The 19,763-nt window shown below is 45.1% G+C and overlaps 3 protein-coding genes across 4 annotated transcripts in view; 1 reads left to right on the plus strand and 2 right to left on the minus strand.

Moving 5' to 3' along the window:
• LOC137421810 (uncharacterized) overlaps nucleotides 1-17,095 on the minus strand; it is a 74,752-nt gene extending 57,657 nt beyond the window's left edge. The window contains exons 1-4 of one of the 2 annotated variants that reach the window (XM_078773253.1): nucleotides 16,833-17,095; nucleotides 13,937-14,073; nucleotides 8,677-8,778; nucleotides 4,090-4,242 (exon numbers count right to left, since the gene is read on the minus strand). In XM_078773253.1, coding sequence (XP_078629379.1) covers nucleotides 4,090-4,242; nucleotides 8,677-8,778; nucleotides 13,937-14,012 — 331 coding nt within the window. In that variant the 5' untranslated portion in view covers nucleotides 14,013-14,073; nucleotides 16,833-17,095. Of the gene's footprint in view, nucleotides 1-4,089; nucleotides 4,243-8,676; nucleotides 8,779-13,936; nucleotides 14,093-16,832 lie in introns of both variants that reach the window. The other variant, XM_078773254.1, reaches the window with a different exon arrangement.
• LOC144891026 (uncharacterized) lies at nucleotides 10,717-12,251 on the plus strand. Its single transcript, XM_078773256.1, has 3 exons — nucleotides 10,717-10,836; nucleotides 10,959-11,241; nucleotides 11,365-12,251. The coding sequence occupies exons 2-3, from the start codon at nucleotides 10,996-10,998 to the stop codon at nucleotides 12,013-12,015; spliced, it is 897 nt and encodes a 298-aa protein (XP_078629382.1). The 5' UTR covers nucleotides 10,717-10,836; nucleotides 10,959-10,995; the 3' UTR covers nucleotides 12,016-12,251.
• A 1,926-nt stretch (nucleotides 17,096-19,021) lies between the features above and the next one.
• Nucleotides 19,022-19,763, minus strand: part of LOC137421808 (calsequestrin-1) — a 113,305-nt gene continuing 112,563 nt past the window's right edge. Inside the window, exon 11 of the mRNA XM_078773250.1 lies at nucleotides 19,022-19,752. Coding sequence (XP_078629376.1) covers nucleotides 19,504-19,752 — 249 coding nt within the window. The 3' untranslated portion in view covers nucleotides 19,022-19,503. The remainder of the gene's footprint in view (nucleotides 19,753-19,763) is intronic.

Raw genomic sequence — 19,763 nt, forward strand, 5'->3', positions numbered from 1 at the left:
CATCTAATGTATTCTACGTCCCCACTACAGGTACATGTCGCTACTTAACTCTACAGTTACCTATGGTGCTCATTGCACACGTAAAAACAACACAAACTGTTGACCGGTCAACATTAGGTCAAAATAGGCCAAAGGTCACCAACTTTGTCAAATTTCTAAAATCTTCAATTTTCATCTGATTGACTTGAAATTTGAAGAGGAATTGCATATCTGGGCAATAAATTCAACCATCAAGTATTTTTGAGGTCACCCTAGGGCCTAGGCCAAAAGGTCAACATAGGCCAAATTTCAAAAATCCTCAATTTTCATCCAATTGACTTGAAATTTTAAGAGGATTTGCATATCTGGACACTGAATTCAACCACCAAGTATTTTGAGGTCAACCTTGGCCAAAAGGTCAACATAGGCCAAATTTCTAAAATCCTCAATTTTCATCTAATTGACTGGAAATTTGATTACGATTTGCATATTGGCGAACTGAATTCAACCATGAACTATTTTTGAGCTCAACATAGGCCAAAAGGTCGACAACCTTTTCAATTTTCTAAAATCCTCAATTTTCATCCAATTGACTTGAAATTTGAATGAGATTTTCATGTCAGCTAACTGAATTCAACCACCAACTATTTTTGAGATCAGAATAGGCCAAAAGGTCAACATAGGCCAAAGGTCAACAACCTCTTCAAATTTCAAAAATCCTCAATTTTCATCCGATCGACTTGAAGTTTGAATACGATTTTCATATCAGCTAACTGAAATCAACCACCAACTATTTTTGAGATCAACAAAGACCAAAAGGTCAACATAGGCCAAATTTCTAAAATCGTCAATTTTCATTCGATTCACTTGAAATTTCAAGAGGATTTGCACATTTGGTCAATGAAGTCAACTACCACTTATTTTTGAGGTCAGCATAGGTCATATTTCTAAAATCCTCAATTTTCATCCAATTAACTTGAAATTTGAAGACAATTTCCATGTCAGGTCACTGAATTCAACCACCATTTATTTTTTGAGTTAAAAAGGATGCTCTACTGGATGCCATTCTACTCTGTTCTCTTTTGCCAAGTGTCACTCTATGAGTGATTTTTCATTGTATTATTTATTTATGTGTATTGCATTTGTCTTGAATCCATTACATTACATGAATGTATACTCATAGTTGGCATAATGAATAAAAAATGAAAATATGTATTTATATTATATATATATATATATATATATATATATATATATATATATATATATATATATATATATGTATATATATATATTGTAACGGATTTGGGAAACCCTGCACTTGGTGTAATTATTGTAAACTAGGGCATGCCCGTACTATATCTATATCTAAAATTATATCCCCCCCCTCTATTTACATGAAATGGTTTGGTCCAAAGCGAACGGCTTGCGAGTACGGTGACAATCCCCCCCCCCCCCCCCCCCCTCTATTTACATGAAATGGTTTGGTCCAAAGCGAACGGCTTGCGGAGTTTGGTAAAGAAATCGCCATAGCATGCACAAACGCGCAGGAAAGCGAAAGAATCGCAAATTAGTTTTAATTAGTTTTAAAACATCGTTTAACGCCAACATAGCGGCAACATAGTTTGCCAACGTGAAATAAATGAATACGCTCTCAAATGTGCCGTCCGAGGCAGAGTCTGTTCGGCACGTTCGGCACACGTGATAGCTCGCTGCTCTCTGATTGGTTGAATCGTTTTTTGGACATAGCTCGGTAACTACTTCTCCGATTAATATGAAACCTTGAAAAGGCACATCCTCGGGTCCCCAGCAATATACCTGGCAAGTTTAAAGTATATCGGACCCGTGGTTGTCGAGAAACAGCGGTCACAGACATACAGACATACAAACATACAAACATACAAACATACACACAGAGATTACTGGAATTATAGATAGATATCACCCTCTGTAAATAGTAATTCTTTGTAAATACCTCCATCAATTGGTAAAGATCAAAGGTCGTCCCTTTAGCTAGTCCATCGCATACACGTAGCAAATCATAGGCTTCCCTCAATAGTTATTTCTTTATTCTATGTCAGTATAAGGCTCTGTTTTCCATTAGTTGACTCTGCATTGCACCAAATGAAATAAGGTAGAATCCCGTTTCAATTGCCCCAGAACCTCCATTGCCAACCGCATTACCAACTGCATTTGACTCCATTACGCACGCGGTCAAGCCAACGAACAAGGGCGTTGCCCGCCCATCATCATCAGAAGGTGGAGCCAGGAAAGCCCTTGCCGACCAACCAAGGATGAGTGGGTATGGCTCAAGAGGGTGGGGTTATAAAACCCATTGCATCAGCCCCCACCAAGAGAGATGCATAAGAGTTCAGTTGAGGAGGAGTTGAGTTGCGCTGAACCAAGTCAAGCTTGCGGTTCTGCCGAGAGAGAGACGACGCTGTCCAGCCCCTGCGCGCGGCAGCTTTGATGCGCAGCTTTGATGTGCAGATTTGACGTGCAGCTTTGACGCGCTGCTACGTGGGAACCAGTTTGCGGTGGAATCGGTGGCCGTCCACTCCCAGCCCCGGCGTCCCGTGCGGGATCAAGCTCCAGCCTGCGTCCAGCTGAACCTTCCTCTCCTTCCAACCATCGATCCCTGGCATCCATCTTCCCCAGCCTTGTGAGTCTGCTCGTCGTCTGTCCTCTGTGTTGTCTGGGGTTTAAGTAAGCCTGTATAAGTTAAGCTTGCTCTGTGTCTATCTTCACTGTATATTACTTTTATTCCTTGCTTTCTTTGGTTTGTGTAAATAGTAGTTAATAAATATCTGTTCTTTCCTACCTTTGTCTTCTTCTTCTTCCTCGTCCGATCGTCCTTGTCTTTTCCATCATTGAACACCTGTGGCACGATTTGGCCAACGCTCAGGATCGGGTTAGTCTGGTTAATGGTTCGAACCGCGGGCTGCTAAAGCCGCTCGGCAAATAACATCTTGCCCGTGGTCTCGAGCGGAGTTACCCACCTGCCTTGTGAAGGGATTGCCGGAGGTGTTTGGGAATCCCTTGACCAATCACTTCGGGCAATCCCACCCCACAGGGGAGCGGGGTAGCTTCAGGATCGGAGACGGCCAGTGCAAATAGAAGGGGGATTATCCCCCCACCCCCCCCCCCACCCCCGCTAAGGGGAGCTCCGTACTTCGTTTCCGTAACAATATATATATATACATACAAGTGAGGTACCCATGCTACGCACAGGTGGGAAGCCAAAAGCAAATAAACAATGCGGAAATGGCAAATGCTAAACGATGAACCAATAAATTCCACATTCCTGTGCCACCTTCAGTCAAACGTCGGGCATTGACAGCAGGTTCGTGTAGGACTTGCACAAAAACCATACCCAGTCTGAATGTTGCTATGTCCAGTCAATGGAGAAACTGCAAATGGGGAATCCACGACGATCACGGATGGAAACCCTTACCTCATTTCCTCATTCTGCTTTCAATTTAATATCTCTCTATTTTTATTCCAAACAGCATCATTTCAATCACAAATCAATACTATAGTATTAATATATCAAAATAAAATGTCAAATCACGGTTGTATTGAGATATTATCAAATCAGAAAATTGTCATAATCTTCTGCTTTAAACTCAATATCTCCTTACACTGTAAAAAAAAAAAATGTTTGGTGCAAATTAGTCCAATAAATACTCCCATGAGTGCAGCTCTTCACTGCTAGGTCACGAGTCAGTAACAAGGGTCACATCCCATGTTGCACGTAAAGAAAATGGGATGTTTACTGTAGAGAGTTTCAAATCATATGGCACAGCTTGTAAATTGTGTACATTTGGTGTGGCCCGAATATCCTTGGGGTCAGAAATATATCCTTGACCCATCCACCCCACCTCCCTCCATCACCTTCTCCCCCTCTTATCCATAAACAGTAAACACGTTCCTTCCCAAATCTATCCCTGTATTTGGATACCCATGATGCACTCCTTCATATGTCCTTCTCCATCTCATATTCTCCCCAATTCTCTTCCTTTTCGCAATTTTGACTTTCTCAATTTCCACCTTTTCCCATGTACAAAGTAGTAAGCTAAGTAAGGCTGCTTACCTGATCAGCGAACTCACCAGACATTGCTGAAATATTATGCATTACAGCCTTGCATTGTTGTTGACAATCAATGACCTCGTTCATCGAGACCTTCAGCTCATTACATAATGCATAACTCTGGGCTTTATGCTGTGTGTCACCCTCGTCTTTCTCTTGCTGGTGGAATCTTCCTAAAACAGTGATGCGATGTGACACAAACAAACATCAGCACAAATATTGAAATAAAAAACTCATAATTGCAACGGTTCACTTGGAGTTTAAAAAAGAGCAACCACCACCTACAACGTCTTCATCTGTAGCTTGATGGAGCACTGCTCTCACCTCTGGGCTTGCACTCCTGCCTCACACCTTGCTCAGCTCATTCATAGCTTGATGGAGTACTGCGCTCCCCTCTGGGCTGGCACTCCTGCCTCTCACCTTGCTCAGCTCATTCGTAGCTTGATGGAGCACTGCTCTCCCCTCTGGGCTTGCACTCCTGCCTCACACCTTGCTCAGCTCATTCATAGCTTGATGGACGACTACTCTCCCCTCTGGGCTGGTGCTCCTGCCACATACCTTGCTCAGCTCATTCATAGCTTGATGGAGCACTGCTCTCCCCTCTGGGCTGGCGCTCCTGCCTCTCACCTTGCTCAGCTCATTCGAAGCTTGATGGACTACTGCTATCCCCTCTGGGCTGGCGCTCCTGCCACATACCTTGCTCACTGCTCTCACTCTGGCCTTGCACTCCTGCCTCACACCTTGCTCAGCTCATTCATATCTTGATGGAGTACTGCTCTCCCCTCTGGGCTGGCACTCCTGCCACATACCTTGCTCAGCTCATTCATAGCTTGATGGAGCACTGCTCTCCCCTCTGGGCTGGTGCTCTTGCCTCTCACCTTGCTCAGCTCATTCGAAGCTTGATGGACGACTGCTCTCCCCTCTGGGCTGGCCCTCCTGCCACATATCTTGCTCACTGCTCTCACTCTGGGCTTGCACTCCTGCCTCACACCTTGCTCAGCTCATTCATAGCTTGATGGACTACTACTCTCCCCTCTGGGCTGGTGCTCCTGCCACATACCTCGCTCAGCTCATTCATAGCTTGATGGAGCACTGCTCTCCCCTCTGGGCTGGCGCTCCTGCCTCTCACCTTGCTCAGCTCATTCGAAGCTTGATGGACTACTGCTCTCCCCTCTGGGCTGGCGCTCCTGCCACATACCTTGCTCACTGCTCTCACTCTGGGCTTGCACTCCTGCCTCACACCTTGCTCAGCTCATTCATATCTTGATGGAGTACTGCTCTCCCCTCTGGGCTGGCACTCCTGCCACATACCTTGCTCAGCTCATTCATAGCTTGATGGAGCACTGCTCTCCCCTCTGGGCTGGTGCTCTTGCCTCTCACCTTGCTCAGCTCATTCGAAGCTTGATGGACTACTGCTCTCCCCTCTGGGCTGGCCCTCCTGCCACATATCTTGCTCACTGCTCTCACTCTGGGCTTGCACTCCTGCCTCACACCTTGCTCAGCTCATTCATAGCTTGATGGACTACTACTCTCCCCTCTGGGCTGGTGCTCCTGCCACATACCTTGCTCAGCTCATTCATAGCTTGATGGAGCACTGCTCTCCCCTCTGGGCTGGCGCTCCTGCCTCTCACATTGCTCAGCTCATTCCAAGCTTGATGGACTACTGCTCTCCCCTCTGGGCTGGCGCTCCTGCCACATACCTTGCTCACTGCTCTCACTCTGGGCTTGCACTCCTGCCTCACACCTTGCTCAGCTCATTCATAGCTTGATGGAGTACTGCTCTCCCCTCTGGGCTGGCGCTCCTGCCACATACCTTGCTCAGCTCATTCATAGCTTTATGGAGCACTGCTCTCCCCTCTGGGCTTGCACTACTGCCTCACACCTTGCTCAGCTCATTCATAGCTTGATGGACTACTACTCTCCCCTCTGGGCTGGTGCTCCTGCCACAAACCTTGTTCAGCTCATTCATAGCTTGTTGGAGCACTGCTCTCCCCTCTGGGCTAGTGCTCTTGCCTCTCACCTTGCTCAGCTCATTCAAAGCTTGATGGACTACTGCTCTCCCCTCTGGGCTGGCCCTCCTGCCACATATCTTGCTCACTGCTCTCACTCTGGGCTTGCACTCCTGCCTCACACCTTGCTCAGCTCATTCATAGCTTGATGGAGTACTGCTCTCCCCTCTGGGCTGGCGCTCCTGCCACATACCTTGCTCAGCTCATTCATAGCTTTATGGAGCACTGCTCTCCCCTCTGGGCTTGCACTACTGCCTCACACCTTGCTCAGCTCATTCATAGCTTGATGGAGTACTGCTCTCCCCTCTGGGCTGGCACTCCTGCCTCTCACCTTGCTCCGCTCATTCGTAGCTTGACGGAGCACTTCTCTCCCCTCTGGGCTTGCACTCCTGCCTCACACCTTGCTCAGCTCATTCATAGCTTGATGGAGTACTGCTCTCCCCTCTGGGCTGGTGCTCCTGCCACATACCTTGCTCAGCTCATTCATAGCTTGATGGAGCACTGCTCTCCCCTCTGGGCTGGTGCTCTTGCCTCTGACCTTGCTCAGCTCATTCGATGCTTGATGGACTACTGCTCTCCCCTCTGGGCTGGTGCTCCTGCCACATACCTTGCTCACTGCTCTCCCCTCTGGGCTGGCACTCCTGCCTCTCACCTTGCTCAGCTCATTCGTAGCTTGATGGACTACTACTCTCCCCTCTGGGCTGGTGCTCCTGCCTCTCACCTTGCTCAGCTCATTTTTTAGCTTGATGGAGTACTGCTCTCACCTCTGGGCTTGCACTCCTGCCTCACACCTTGCTCAGCTCATTCATTGCTTGATGGAGTACTGCTCTCCCCTCTGGGCTTGCACTCCTGCCTCTCACCTTGCTCAGCTCATTCGTAGCTTGATTGACTACTACTTCCCCTCTGGGCTGGTGCTCCTGCCTCTCACCTTGCTCAGCTCAGTTGTAGCTTGATGGACTACTACTCTCCCCTCTGGGCTGGTGCTTCTGCCTCTCACCTTGCTCAGCTCATTTGTAGCTTGATGGACTACTGCTCTCACCTCTGGACTTGCGCTCCTGCCTCACACTTTGCTCAGCTCATTTCTAGCTTGATGGAGTACTGCTCTCCCCTCTGGGCTGACGCTCCTGCCACATACCTTGCTCAGCTCATTCATAGCTTGATGGAGCACTGCTCTCCCCTCTGGGCTTGCCCTCCTGCCTCTCACCTTGCTCAGCTCATTCGTAGCTTGATTGACTACTACTTCCCCTCTGGGCTGGTGCTCCTGCCTCTCACCTTGCTCAGCTCATTTGTAGCTTGATGGACTACTACCCTCCCCTCTGGGCTGGTGCTCCTGCCTCTCACCTTGCTCAGCTCATTTGTAGCTTGATGGACTACTGCTCTCACCTCTGGACTTGCGCTCCTGCCTCACACTTTGCTCAGCTCATTTCTAGCTTGATGGAGTACTGCTCTCCCCTCTGGGCTGGTGCTCCTGCCTCTCACCTTGCTCAGCTCATTTGTAGCTTGATGGACTACTGCTCTTTCCTCTGGGCTTGCGCTCCTGCCTCACACTTTGCTCAGCTCATTCGTAGCTTGATGGAGTACTGCTCTCCCCTCTGGGCTGGTGCTCCTGCCACACACCTTGTTCAGCTCATTCGTAGCTCGATGGAGTACTGCTCTCCCCTCTGGGCTTGCGCTCCTGCCTCTCACCTTGCTCAGCTTAATTGACGCCGTGGAAACCAAGGTTTTCAAGATCATTGAAATCTCTCACAATGAAGTTGAGTCTATGGACCTATCACTTTCCTATCACAGACAGGTCGGTGGTCCCTCTGTCTCCTACCGCCTCATTTCTGGTCTTGCATCCTCTGCTCTTTCCGTGATTTGTACCTCTTTATCCCCCTCCCACTCCCCCCCTGGCTTCTGGAGGGCACACACGGTCCACCATTAATCCCCTTCTGGCGAAACTTCCTAAATCCAGGATCACTTCACCTCCACTCATTCGTTCCTCTTTTCCCCAATTGTGGAACCAACTTCCACATGCTCTTCAATCTTATTCTTCCATCCAGGTCTTCAAGACAGCTGTTCACCACCATATCAGATCGTCCCCAATACAAAAATCATGAACTTTTCTACTCCTGTTAACCTTCTCCAATCTCTCCTCTTCCCAAATTTACAGTTTTCCCTTCCTGAGAGTTTGCTTCTGTATCCATCTTGTCCACACAGTGTGTCCTCCCCAGCCCTCTTTCTTCCCCACATCCATTATTTCTCCAAGTCTCCCTCTATTTTGTCCCTCAACCCTGTCGTTATTTGTTTCTCCCATCTCTTTCCGCTTTTCCTTTTGTTCTGTTCCGTCCTGATCCGTTATAGGCTCTAGCTCCTCTACGAGCCTCGACTTTTATACAGTAAAGTTGCAGCAACAGTTATGAACTTTATATACCGGTATACAATTATACATTATAAGAACATCTGCATTATTTCCAGGTTCCTCGCCCAATTTATACAAAAACATGATTGTGTACATCGCAATTTAAGCATGACAATGCAGATTCATCATCTCGTGATCTCCACGTGCAGGTTCATTTTGTAATGGACATGTCTCAAAGCAAACTGATGACGTCATACCATAGATGAGAAATACGCTGCAGGCACAAGAAGCCAAGCACAGCAGGTACAAAATGGCCACGGCCAGCACCAGCCACCTGGTTATTCGGGATTCAGAGGGTCCTGAGAGGCGAAACAGTCGAGGCGAACAACCAAAGTGAGAAACTAGAGGATCACTTTATGGATCAGTGATATTGGTCACATGTTTTATGTTCGAATATGAAGAAAACAAGAAATTGAAGCCGAGAGATTTGACCCACACATTCTCCAACATGGAAAGCTTTTCTTTTTTTTCTTTTTTTTTTGTATACTGAATCGAGGCTCGTGAAAGAGCTAACATTTACTTCACAAACAAATCAACCAGACAAACAAAATATATAAAAAGAGGGAGCGGAAAACAAGATGGGGAGAGAAGGGGAAGCACACAAACACAACATTTGAGAGCAGGGAGATGTGTGGAAGGGAGACGGCTTGGGGGGAGGAGGCGTGGGAAGGGGGGGGGGGGGGGAGAAGTATAAAACACAAGGACACCAAGGACTTCCAGGACAGAAGTTGGTATTTCAAAAAAGTGGAATTGGGGTGAAATTAGCGGGGGTAGAAAAGATCAAGGTTTTGGATGGGGGAAGATAAGAGATGGTGGTGAACAGCTGTTTTAAAGACCTGGAGGGAGGAGTGGGATTGAAGAGAGTGAGGGAGTTTGTTCCAGAGGCGGGAGAAAAGAGGAATGAAGGAGGGAAGGTGAGCAGAGAGTCTTGATTTTGGCAGTTTGACCATAAGAGGGTTGCAGGCAGATCTTGTGCGACCTGTAGGAATATTTGTGGGACAGAGCACAGAGAGAGCTGGGGGGGCAAGGCCAGAGAGGAGTCGGTAGAAGATGGAAAGACCACCAACCTGCCTGCGGTGAGTGAGTGAGAGGCCCTCGGAGTTAGCTTCATTGCGCGAGATTCCAATGATTCTGAATGCTTTGGTTTCAACAGCGCGAAGGCGAGCTAGGTGTGAGGCAGGAGCACCAGCCCAGAGGGGAGAGCAGTATTCCATTGAGCTGGGGATGAAAGCCTTGTATGTGGTGAAGAGCTCAGGTGTGCCAAGGAAGGACTTCGCACGACGGAGGATGCCCAGTCGGCGACTGGCTTTGGAGGCCAGATTTGAAATGTGGTTTTCCCAGGAAAGATCATGGCAAATAGTGAGACCCAAAAGCTTGAGTGACAGAACACTTCTTGGAGAGGATTATTCAGAAAGTGGATGGGAGGGTTGACCAGTCGGTCTTTTCGGAGAGACATTGTAAGAGTGTGAGATTTGTCAGGATTGAAAGACATGTTCCACTTGTTTGCCCAGCCTGTGATTTTGTCCAGGTCTGCAGAGAGTGAGGAGGCTGCAGACTGCCGATCTGAGGGATGAAGAATGGAGCGACAGAGAGTAGAGTCGTCAGCAAAGAGATGGAGAGGATTTTCAAGAGAGTCAGAGAGATCATTGATGAAGACCAGAAAAAGCACAGGGCCCAGAACACTGCCTTGGGGAACTCCAGCCTTCAGTTTACAGTTTTTCCCGATTGCATAAACACTAAAATCAAAAGTATTACACAATTATCAAACCCTTACACTCAAGGAGCAAAACATCGGCCCAGATTTGCACCACTATAAGCACAATGTCAGCCTCACACCTTTTACAAAACAATACACACAGTGATTTGCAAAACACTAAACACACTTGTATACATTAGACACAGAAGTATATCATGATGTCACTTCCTTGCAATTCCAAAGCACGGACTGTCAAATTACCACACCTATGAGCCAATTGGTTAAACACAGCCAGCAGGTGCGCAAACACACGATTGCTTAATTGTAGACACACCAATCAGGTTTAAGCACTATAAAGATGCAGCAGGTGAGTTCACCTGTCTTCAACCAAAATGGAAGGAGTCAGAAGACGAAGAGTGAGGGTGATAGGGGGAATCCACGGAGGAGGAGAAGGAGGTAGAGGAAGAGGAAGACCTGAAGCAGGAGGAGAACGTGCTCAAAGAAGAAGAGGACCAAATTTATCAAATGAAATTCGCGCAACACTAGTTGACCATGTCGTGAACCACGGATTGGCGCTGAGGGAGGCTGGACTAAGAGTTCAGCCAAATCTTAGCAGATATACAGTGGCATCTGTCATTAGGACATTTCGACAAGAAAACAGGTAAACTAAAATCTGTCGACAGTTTACAGTAAGCAGCTGCTTATTGCATGCACCATATCAGCACTTTTGATACCCCTTCCTGTGACATTTACAGCAGGTTACATGTATTTTTTTCTACATAGGATTGAGGGTCGAGAACGACAAGGAGGAAGGGGGCCCATGTTCACGCAAGAACAAGAGAGAGAGATCATAAACATGGTTTTGGCCAATAATGCTATCAGGCTCAGAGAAATTCAAGCCAACATTATCGGTGACCATGCCATTTTCAATACTGTCCATCAGGTCTCTCTGTCAACACTGGCACGCATCCTGAAAGGACATCAGGTTCAAATGAAACAAGTTTATCGAGTGCCTTTTGAGTGGAATTCAGAGAGGGTCAAACAGCTGCGGCATGAGTATGTGGAGGTACGTATTGTTCACTTTAGCACTGTGATGTTGCATACTGCACACGTAACCTTTTTACATGTAAATTTACTGTATACTAGATCTATGCTGAACTACACAATCTTGTCTTTCACTTTATTTCAGAGAGTTTTACAGATGGATGCTGAGGAAATCCCGCATGACTTCATATACATAGATGAGGCAGGGTTCAACCTCACAAAAGCAAGAAGGAGAGGCACAAATATCATTGGCCACAGGGCTATAATCAATGTCCCAGGGCAACGTGGGGGTAACATCACCCTTTGCGCTGCCATTGCACAGACTGGGGTCCTCCTCCGTCATGCCAATATGGGCCCTTACAACACACCTCACATTCTCACATTTTTGGACCGATTGCACAACATCGTCACAGCAGTAAACCAAGTGCACCAGATGCAATACATTGTCGTCTGGGACAATGTGTCGTTCCACCGCTCTGCTCTGGTCCAGAACTGGTTTCAACACCATCCACAGTTTACAGTACTATACCTTCCACCATACTCTCCGTTTCTAAACCCAATCGAAGAGTTTTTCTCGGCATGGCGGTGGAGGGTTTACGATCTCCGGCCCCAAGCTCAGGTACCCCTCATTCAGGCCATGGAGGAGGCCTGTGACCAAATCGACGCCGCAGCTGTGCAGGGATGGATCCGACATTCGAGACGGTTCTTCCCACGTTGTCTTGCCAATGAGGATATCGCCTGTGATGTTGATGAGATTCCCTGGCCAGATCCAGCTCGGCGAAGAGATAATGTCTAGTATTTTCTGTACTGTATTTTCAGTTTTTTTCAGATTTTTTTTTCCTTTTTACTGTAATTGTAACTGTACTGGATACAGTATTTTATGCTTGTCTGATATTTGTTGAGCTTACAGTGTTATGCACACTACTGTAGTAGCATGAAAACTGGGACATGTTTTGTTGTGATTCTCCATGTTGACATGTTGACTGATTTGGGTATATGGAGAGAAATAAATTATATTTTCATCAGTCTGCAGCATTGGTCTTGTGTGGTGTTTGGTGAATTTATTGTATATTTGCACTTTCTCTGTGTGCTTCCCTTACAGTACTCTAATCGCTGAGAAGTAGAATTGCTAAAAGTGTTTTAGGTTCGCAACAGCAGTGTGTAACTGGTTCAAACAGAATTAAGTCATATGAAACGTGTGTGTTTCATATGGTAAAATATGGTTTTTATAAATTAGTGCATAGTTTTTACAAGAGTGTTTCATTTTGCAAAGGATCGGAGGTGTTCTGCTACTTGTGTGTGTGGTTGTGTGAATTGTGTGTAGTGTTTTGACAAAATGGGCCCTGTTTTCAAAATCGTGTTTAAGCAATCGAAAAAAACTGTAATACTGAAGGGGAAATGCTTTAAAACAACTCATTGATATAATCGATTTTGTTCCTTTAGTATCTCACAAACCTATTACAGTCCTCATTTTAATTATCGACGTGTATGTTGTTGGTTATTTCCTTACGTAGGTTTTGGAAGGTGGAACGGAGCTCTCCCAGGTGTCAAAGTATATCCACCTTCATGTGTGTGTGTGTGTGAGTGTCTGTGTGTTTGTATGTGTGTGTCTGTGTGTATGTGTGTATGAGTGTGTGTGAGTGTCTGTTTGTGTGTGTGTGTGAGGGTCTGTGTGTTTGTGTGTGTGTGTGTGTGTGTGTGTGTGTGTGTGTGTGTGTGTGTGTGTGTGTGTGTGTGTGGTCATTAAGCATAACATGTCACTATCTTTGCTGAACCCGTCATCTCCACCCCAACTCTTGCCCCCCCCCCCCTCTCCCAACCCCATACACCTCCTCAGACCCCAATTTTTTTAATGCCATGAACAAACTTTGGTACATCAAGGATGATGAAGGTTGTGGTGAAGTTTCTTCGAAATCGTGTGTACTTTCAGAGGAAAATTCAAATACCTATTTTGGGGGGTCAAACCTGGATCCACCTTGACCCCGGTAAACCTCCTTAGACCCCGATTTTTTTCATGTCGTGAACAAACTTTAGTCACAACACAGAACGAAGTTCAGGTGAACTTATGCGATGGCGCGTTGTCCGTCTGTCCGTAAACACTTGAAACTTATTCTCCGAAACCGCTGATGGGATTGCGACCAAATTTGGCATAAATTATATTTGTTTAGTTGTGACTAAAGTTTGTTCAAAAATCGGAGTCCAAGGGGGTTTAGCGGGGCTCAAAGTGGATGCAGGTTTGAACCCCCACAAGAGGTATTTGCTTTCTTCTCTGAAACTACACACGCGATTCTGATGAAACTTCACCACAACCTTAATCACCCGTGATGTACCAAAGTTTGTTCATGGCATTAAAAAAATTGGGGTCTTAAGTATATATGGTTGGGGGAAGGAGGGGGGGGGTTGCCCCCCAAAATGGGTATTTTCTCGTTTGTTTATTTGAAGTCTCATGATTATGTTGGTATGATTCTACCTGCTGCCCTGTCTTCTAGCAACCATTGAAATTGGTTTAAAATGCCCTTAGTCGGTGCAATATACCGTTTATTTTACCAGGTGAGCGCCGGGGGGTGTTGCCCCCATGTTTCTCCTTTCCCACTTGATTTCAGTCCATTCCCAAGGTTTAAAAAAAGCAATGTCAATATATATTGGAGTAGAATATGAACTAAAGTAATTATAGATATCTCTGTCTGTATTTCAAGAATCGATAAGAATACACTCACGGTCTTTACTTGACTTGGAGTGCTTGTCATGGTTAATTCCATGAAGGTCCAACCAGTCTTCACCTGGTGTTTCCATTGTAGGCCGCAAAGCTTCCTTTTTTGGGTGAAAACTTCCTGAAACTTCCACGAAGTCCTGTCTGTTGTGCAACAGGTGAGCTGCAACAGGTTAATTCGATCTTGTTTGGTTCCAGAGTTTATTCCCATTTTATGTTCGTCATTAAACATGGTTACCTTCTTTAAAAAAACAAAAACCTATGGAATTCTACATTCGTTCAAACTCGGTGTGTTCTTCCTTCAGAACTGAAGGTCAACAGGTTGAAGGTGGAGCGACGTTTAGAGACCGACCGCAGTGTTGAGCGCAGGTGAAGAAGCCTCGAGGGGTGAATGCTGATTGGCTAAGAGGATGAGAGGAATCTGCACGGTACTGAATCTACGAGGTAGATCCACGACTACACCGCCACACTCGGTGGTGTAATGGTTGTAGCGTCTGGGAGGTTGGCGCTTCCAACCCTAGTTGAGTCATAGCGAACACTTCTTCTTCTTCTTCTTTCGTATACAGCACATGCTCTGCCCTGTGCATGGCCTCTGAGACTCTGATAGTGTTTGTTTCTAAATGACATGATTGTGTGTATGCTGTGTGTATGAGTGTGTATGTGTGTATGAGTGTGTGTGAGTGTCTGTTTGTGTGTATGAGTGTGTGTGTGTGTGTGTTTGTGTTTGTGTGTGTGTGTGTGTGTGTGTGTGTGTGTTTGTGTGAGTGTCTGTGTGTTTGTGTGTGTGTGTGTGTGTGTGTGTGTGTGTGTGTGTGTGTGTGTGTGTGTGTGTGTGTGTGTGTGTGTGTGTGTGTGTGTGTGTGTGTGTGTGTGTGTGTGTGTGTGTGTGTATGTGTAGCTTGAATAAATAACATGATATTTAAAAAAGTTGTGGACGAGTTTGTTAGTTGACAAGAACAAGCCGATTAGATTTTGGTTCAGGTCTGAATCCAGATCGACCGATCAGTGGATACAAAACAAAATGGTCAACCTGGCGGAGGTACGGTCCCTGCCGAGTGCTGTTCTAGTTTTATACAGTAACGACCTGTATATAGATCACCTGTCATTGTCGTCATCATCGTTATCGTCAATTCGTCATCATTTTCGTCATCATCGTCACAGGCAGGGTTCGAATCCCGACCCAGGTATAAACTGCCATCCTGGTGTTTAACGGGCAGGATGATTCATCAAACTGTGTCCCGTCCCTCGGACAGACGTTAACCTGGGCGTCCCGTCCCGTCCCGTCTCTGGCATTAGTTGGTGGACGTTAAAGATCCCACGGTGTCCTTCACAAAGAGTCGGCGAGCTATCACCGGCACCCTGACCAACAGACAGACAGACAAGAGTAAAAACATCACGTCTGTCCACCTTTGGGGGCGGAGGTGACCAGGTAATTAAACATGACACACCTACGATGGCCACCAGCTCCAGGTCTACAGGTTATTTCACGAGGGGACACTCGATGACTCATGTCTGCATTAGTCAAACAATGAAAAGCAATTCTTCATAAACTATGGAAAAATGGGATGAACGTGCGGCGTTCAAAAAGTTCTGCGAACGAGATACACACACAATATCGTCAAGAAACGCGCAAGTTCATATGTTTCTCCCTTCGTCCCCGAAGGTGGCCGGAGGCATTATGTTTTCAGGTTGTCCGTCTGAAACCTCGTTTTTCTCAGCAACCACGTGTCCCATCGAGACGAAACTTTCAGGGTAGGAGTGACACCCATGCAGAATGTTTTCATGATAATTGTGACGTCATAGGTCACGTGGTATGGCAGCCATATTGGTGTTAAAAGCAAATAATAATAAAATTATTTCTTGGAAACCGCTGAATGGAAAAAATTTAAACTTGCCTGTCAAGTACTCCCAACGGGGAACAAAAGCATGATAATGATGACATCATAGGTGAAGAGGTTTCCCAGCCAAAAATGTTTTAATCGAATTCCTTATCCTAAAGAAGCAAAATTGCATGCACACGATCTATGACACATTTGTATTGAAATATTAAATTTATGACATCGTAGGTCACATGGTTTGGCAGCCATATTGGATATAACCTAAAACCTTTAAAAAAAAAACATCTTCTCCCAAACCACCAAATTGATTGACTCGAAACTTTACGTGCGTCATTGATACGAAAGGAAATTCGAATTGACACAAAAAAGGCATGATCACGAAAACGGCATTGGTCACCATGGTGTGGCAGCCATATTGGATTGAAGGAAAATATAAAATAATTATAAATTTGAAACCGCTCACCCTATCGATGCGAAATTTTACAAATGTCATCAAGCACCATTGTTGCAAATAGTTAAAAAATTATGACGTCGTAGGTCACGTGATTTGGCAGCCATCTTGGATAGAAAAACAAACCTTGTCCGATCAACACGAAACTTGACAAACGTGATCCCCTACCCATACATATGCAGAGTGTAGATTTTTCATGTCATATGCCACGTGGTTTGGCAGCCATATTAGCTTGAAAGCCGATATTTAAAAAAATTCCCTTCTCTGAAACCGCTTCACCAATCGATGTGAAACATGTCATGGCTGGTGAAAATGTGATACTTGAAAACAGCTGAAAGTATTTAAATCAAACTTGTTTATTTTTAGGAAAGTGAACGAGGGCATCTACCCGTTGTTAGACTTTGCGGAGGCATATTGGCGACACAGTCGCATTGCTCTAGTTCATTATGTACAGGTATGTAGAATTAATTAATAAATATGGTTTCTTACGAATCACTTATCGATGGAAAACGAAAACATAAATTTGATATTTCCTGGACTATTGTTTCAAGTTCCGAGAACTTTTTGAACATACCACGTGGAAGTTGTACTTTGTTTATAAATTGAAGACTTGCCTTGAGTCGAAACCAGGACGACGATAACGGAGCTCTTCTCTCGATACGATCAGATGGTGATGAACGTCAGCCCCGTACGGAGCACGAGGAACGACTAACTCAGCCCCTGTACGAAGCACGAGGAACGACTAACTCAGCCCCGTACGCAGCACGGATCACGGCACGGGACGAGTAACTGAGCACTAATTACTGGGAGAGTCATCAAGAAAATAGGAACCGATGACTTTCGGCGCATGTTGTGGACATGCGCTGATTCTGATGACGTGACAAATTGAGGAAAAGTTTCGAGTTTAACACGAACTGTTTAGATTTTAGAGGAAAAGAAGATCCGACAAATCTTGTGTTTTATATCCGACGTTTCGGCCAAGAACAGATGATTTAGGACTCGAATCCAGGGGTCTTCAATGGAGTCCTCACTTTGGTTGGACTCGAGATGTTTATATTATTCCCACTTATTTATAATATTCCACCTAACTCTCAAAGGAAGGTTACCCTTTTTGGGGACGGTATTGGATATCCAGTCTTATTTTCATCCATATGTCTCATGGATTTTCGTGACGTGACAGACACTTCCCGATGAACCGGGCACAAAGCAGGTTGTCGTTGCTTCCTCGATCACAGCTCTGACTCTGCTTCACGAGAATCATCCGCATGCTGGAGATGTGCTGAAGAATTTAATTATACAATACTCTCCTTTATTACTTCTGCCACCAAAGGTGGATGGAGGTTATGTTTTCACCCCTGTCTGTCTGTGAACAAAATATCTCAAAAAGTTGTGGACGGATTCGGACGAAATTTGGCAGAGATGTAGCGTATCTGACAAGGACGAAATTATTAGATTTTGGTGAAGATCCGGATTCGGCTACTAGAATTTTAAAAGTGAATTCTTCACCATTGGGAGTTAGGGCCAAAAACGATACATATCAGGATATCTCAAAAAGTTATGGATGGATTTGGACGAAACTTGGTGGACAGGTTGTGTGTGTGACAAGGACCATTCGATTCAATTTTGGTGAAGATCTGAATATGGATTCGGATATGAGATTTATTTAAATTTTTAAGTGATTCTTCACCATTGGGAGATAGGGCCAAAAACGATACAAAGCAGGATATCTCAAAAAGTTATGGATGGATTCGGACGAAACTTGGTGGACAGGTTGGGAGTGTGACAAGGACCATTCGATTCAATTTTGGTGAAGATCTGAATATGGATTCGGATATGAGATTTATTTAAATTTTTAAGTGATTCTTCACCATTGGGAGATAGGGCCAAAAACGATACAAAGCAGGATATCTCAAAAAGTTATGGATGGATTCGGACGAAACTTGGTGGACAGGTTGGGAGTGTGACAAGGACCATTCGATTCAATTTTGGTGAAGATCTGAATATGGATTCGGATATGAGATTTATTTAATTTTTAAAGTGATTCTTCACCATTGGGAGATAGGGCCAAAAACGATACATAGCAGGATATCCCAAAAAGTTGTGGACGGATTTGGACGAAACATGATGGACCGGTTGGGTGTGTGACAAGGATGATTCGATTCAATTTTGGTGAAGAGCTGAATATGGATTCGGATATGAGATTTATTTAAATTTTTTAGTGATTCTTCACCATTGGGGGAAAGGGCAAAAAACTATACATAGCAGGATATCTCAAAAAGTTATGGATGTATTTGAACGAAACTTGTTGGACAGGTTGTGTGTGTGACAAGGAAGAATTGATTCAATTTCGGTGAAGATCCGGATCCAGATCCAGCTGGTATATTTGTTTAGTGATTCTTCACCATTGAGTGATATGGCCAACCAGGCGGAGGTATGCTCTCTACTGAGTGCCGTTCTAGTTTTATTACTTGCGAAAATCGAAGATTTTTCAAGAACATTGGTTGGTCTTGTGCATTATTCTGTCTGTTTGTCTGTTTGTCAATCGCCTATCAAAATGTCAATCGCCGGTAATTTTAATCTGATCTTCACGAAACTTCACCAAATCGCAGAGTTGGTCATAAAGAAGAAGCTTATTGATTTTGAGGTCAAAAGGTCAACATAGGCCAAAGGTCAAGAACTTTAGGGATTTTGCAAGTATCATGCTATGCACGACATATTTCTTGTTCCTTGTTCGTTTCGTCCAGTGTTTTCCGGATTAATATCCTTGTCCATTTACTGGAAGTCATTCATGCAATAAGCAACGTACCCAGGATGTACACTTTATTTTGCGATACCAATTGGCATGTAAAGAGGAGGGAAAGGAAACCACAAGATCGACAGTGACAAAAAAGTTAAAGAGACAGAGATACAAATCATACGTCAGAAAAGATTCCAACGATTAAATCCTATTCTTTGTGTTTGTTCATCAGTCATCTTTAGCTATTTTATGATCCATCTCCCTTTCATCAGTCCTATCATTGCTCAAATGTGTCTTGTCTTTCCACGTATTTATGTGTCTGTCCCTGAAACACAAGGACAAGCGAGCAAACACGTGGGTTTTTGAGATCGGGGAAGTAGGATGTGGGGGGGGGGGGGGGGGGGAGGGGTTGAGGAGGAAATAAATCCACAGGAAGAGGTAAAATAGTATTTTCACATCTTGGCCATAAATCTTTGCTTCGTCACAAGTATAGATTTCCCAAACTGTTAGTCTCAACTGTAATTTTTACTTCGTTTTTATTTAGATGTTTAATCGTCATCTGTGTCATCATCTGTGTCATCATCTGTGTCATCATCGGTGTCATCATCTGTGTCATCATCGGTGTCATCATCATCATCATCATCGTCGTCATCATCATCATCTGTATCATCATCTCCTTCGACGTCATCATCCTCGGTGTTAATCTCCCCAGACAGAACGTTTTGGATCCATTTCTCCAGCTCCGCTGGACTCGGCAGGTCCTCCTCGTCATCCATCGCTAGCCACACGCTGTCCGCCTGAAGGACAT

Source organism: Myxine glutinosa, chromosome 2, assembly GCF_964187855.1.
Source record: "Myxine glutinosa chromosome 2, kmMyxGlut1.1, whole genome shotgun sequence".
NCBI classification, from domain to species: domain Eukaryota; kingdom Metazoa; phylum Chordata; class Myxini; order Myxiniformes; family Myxinidae; genus Myxine; species Myxine glutinosa.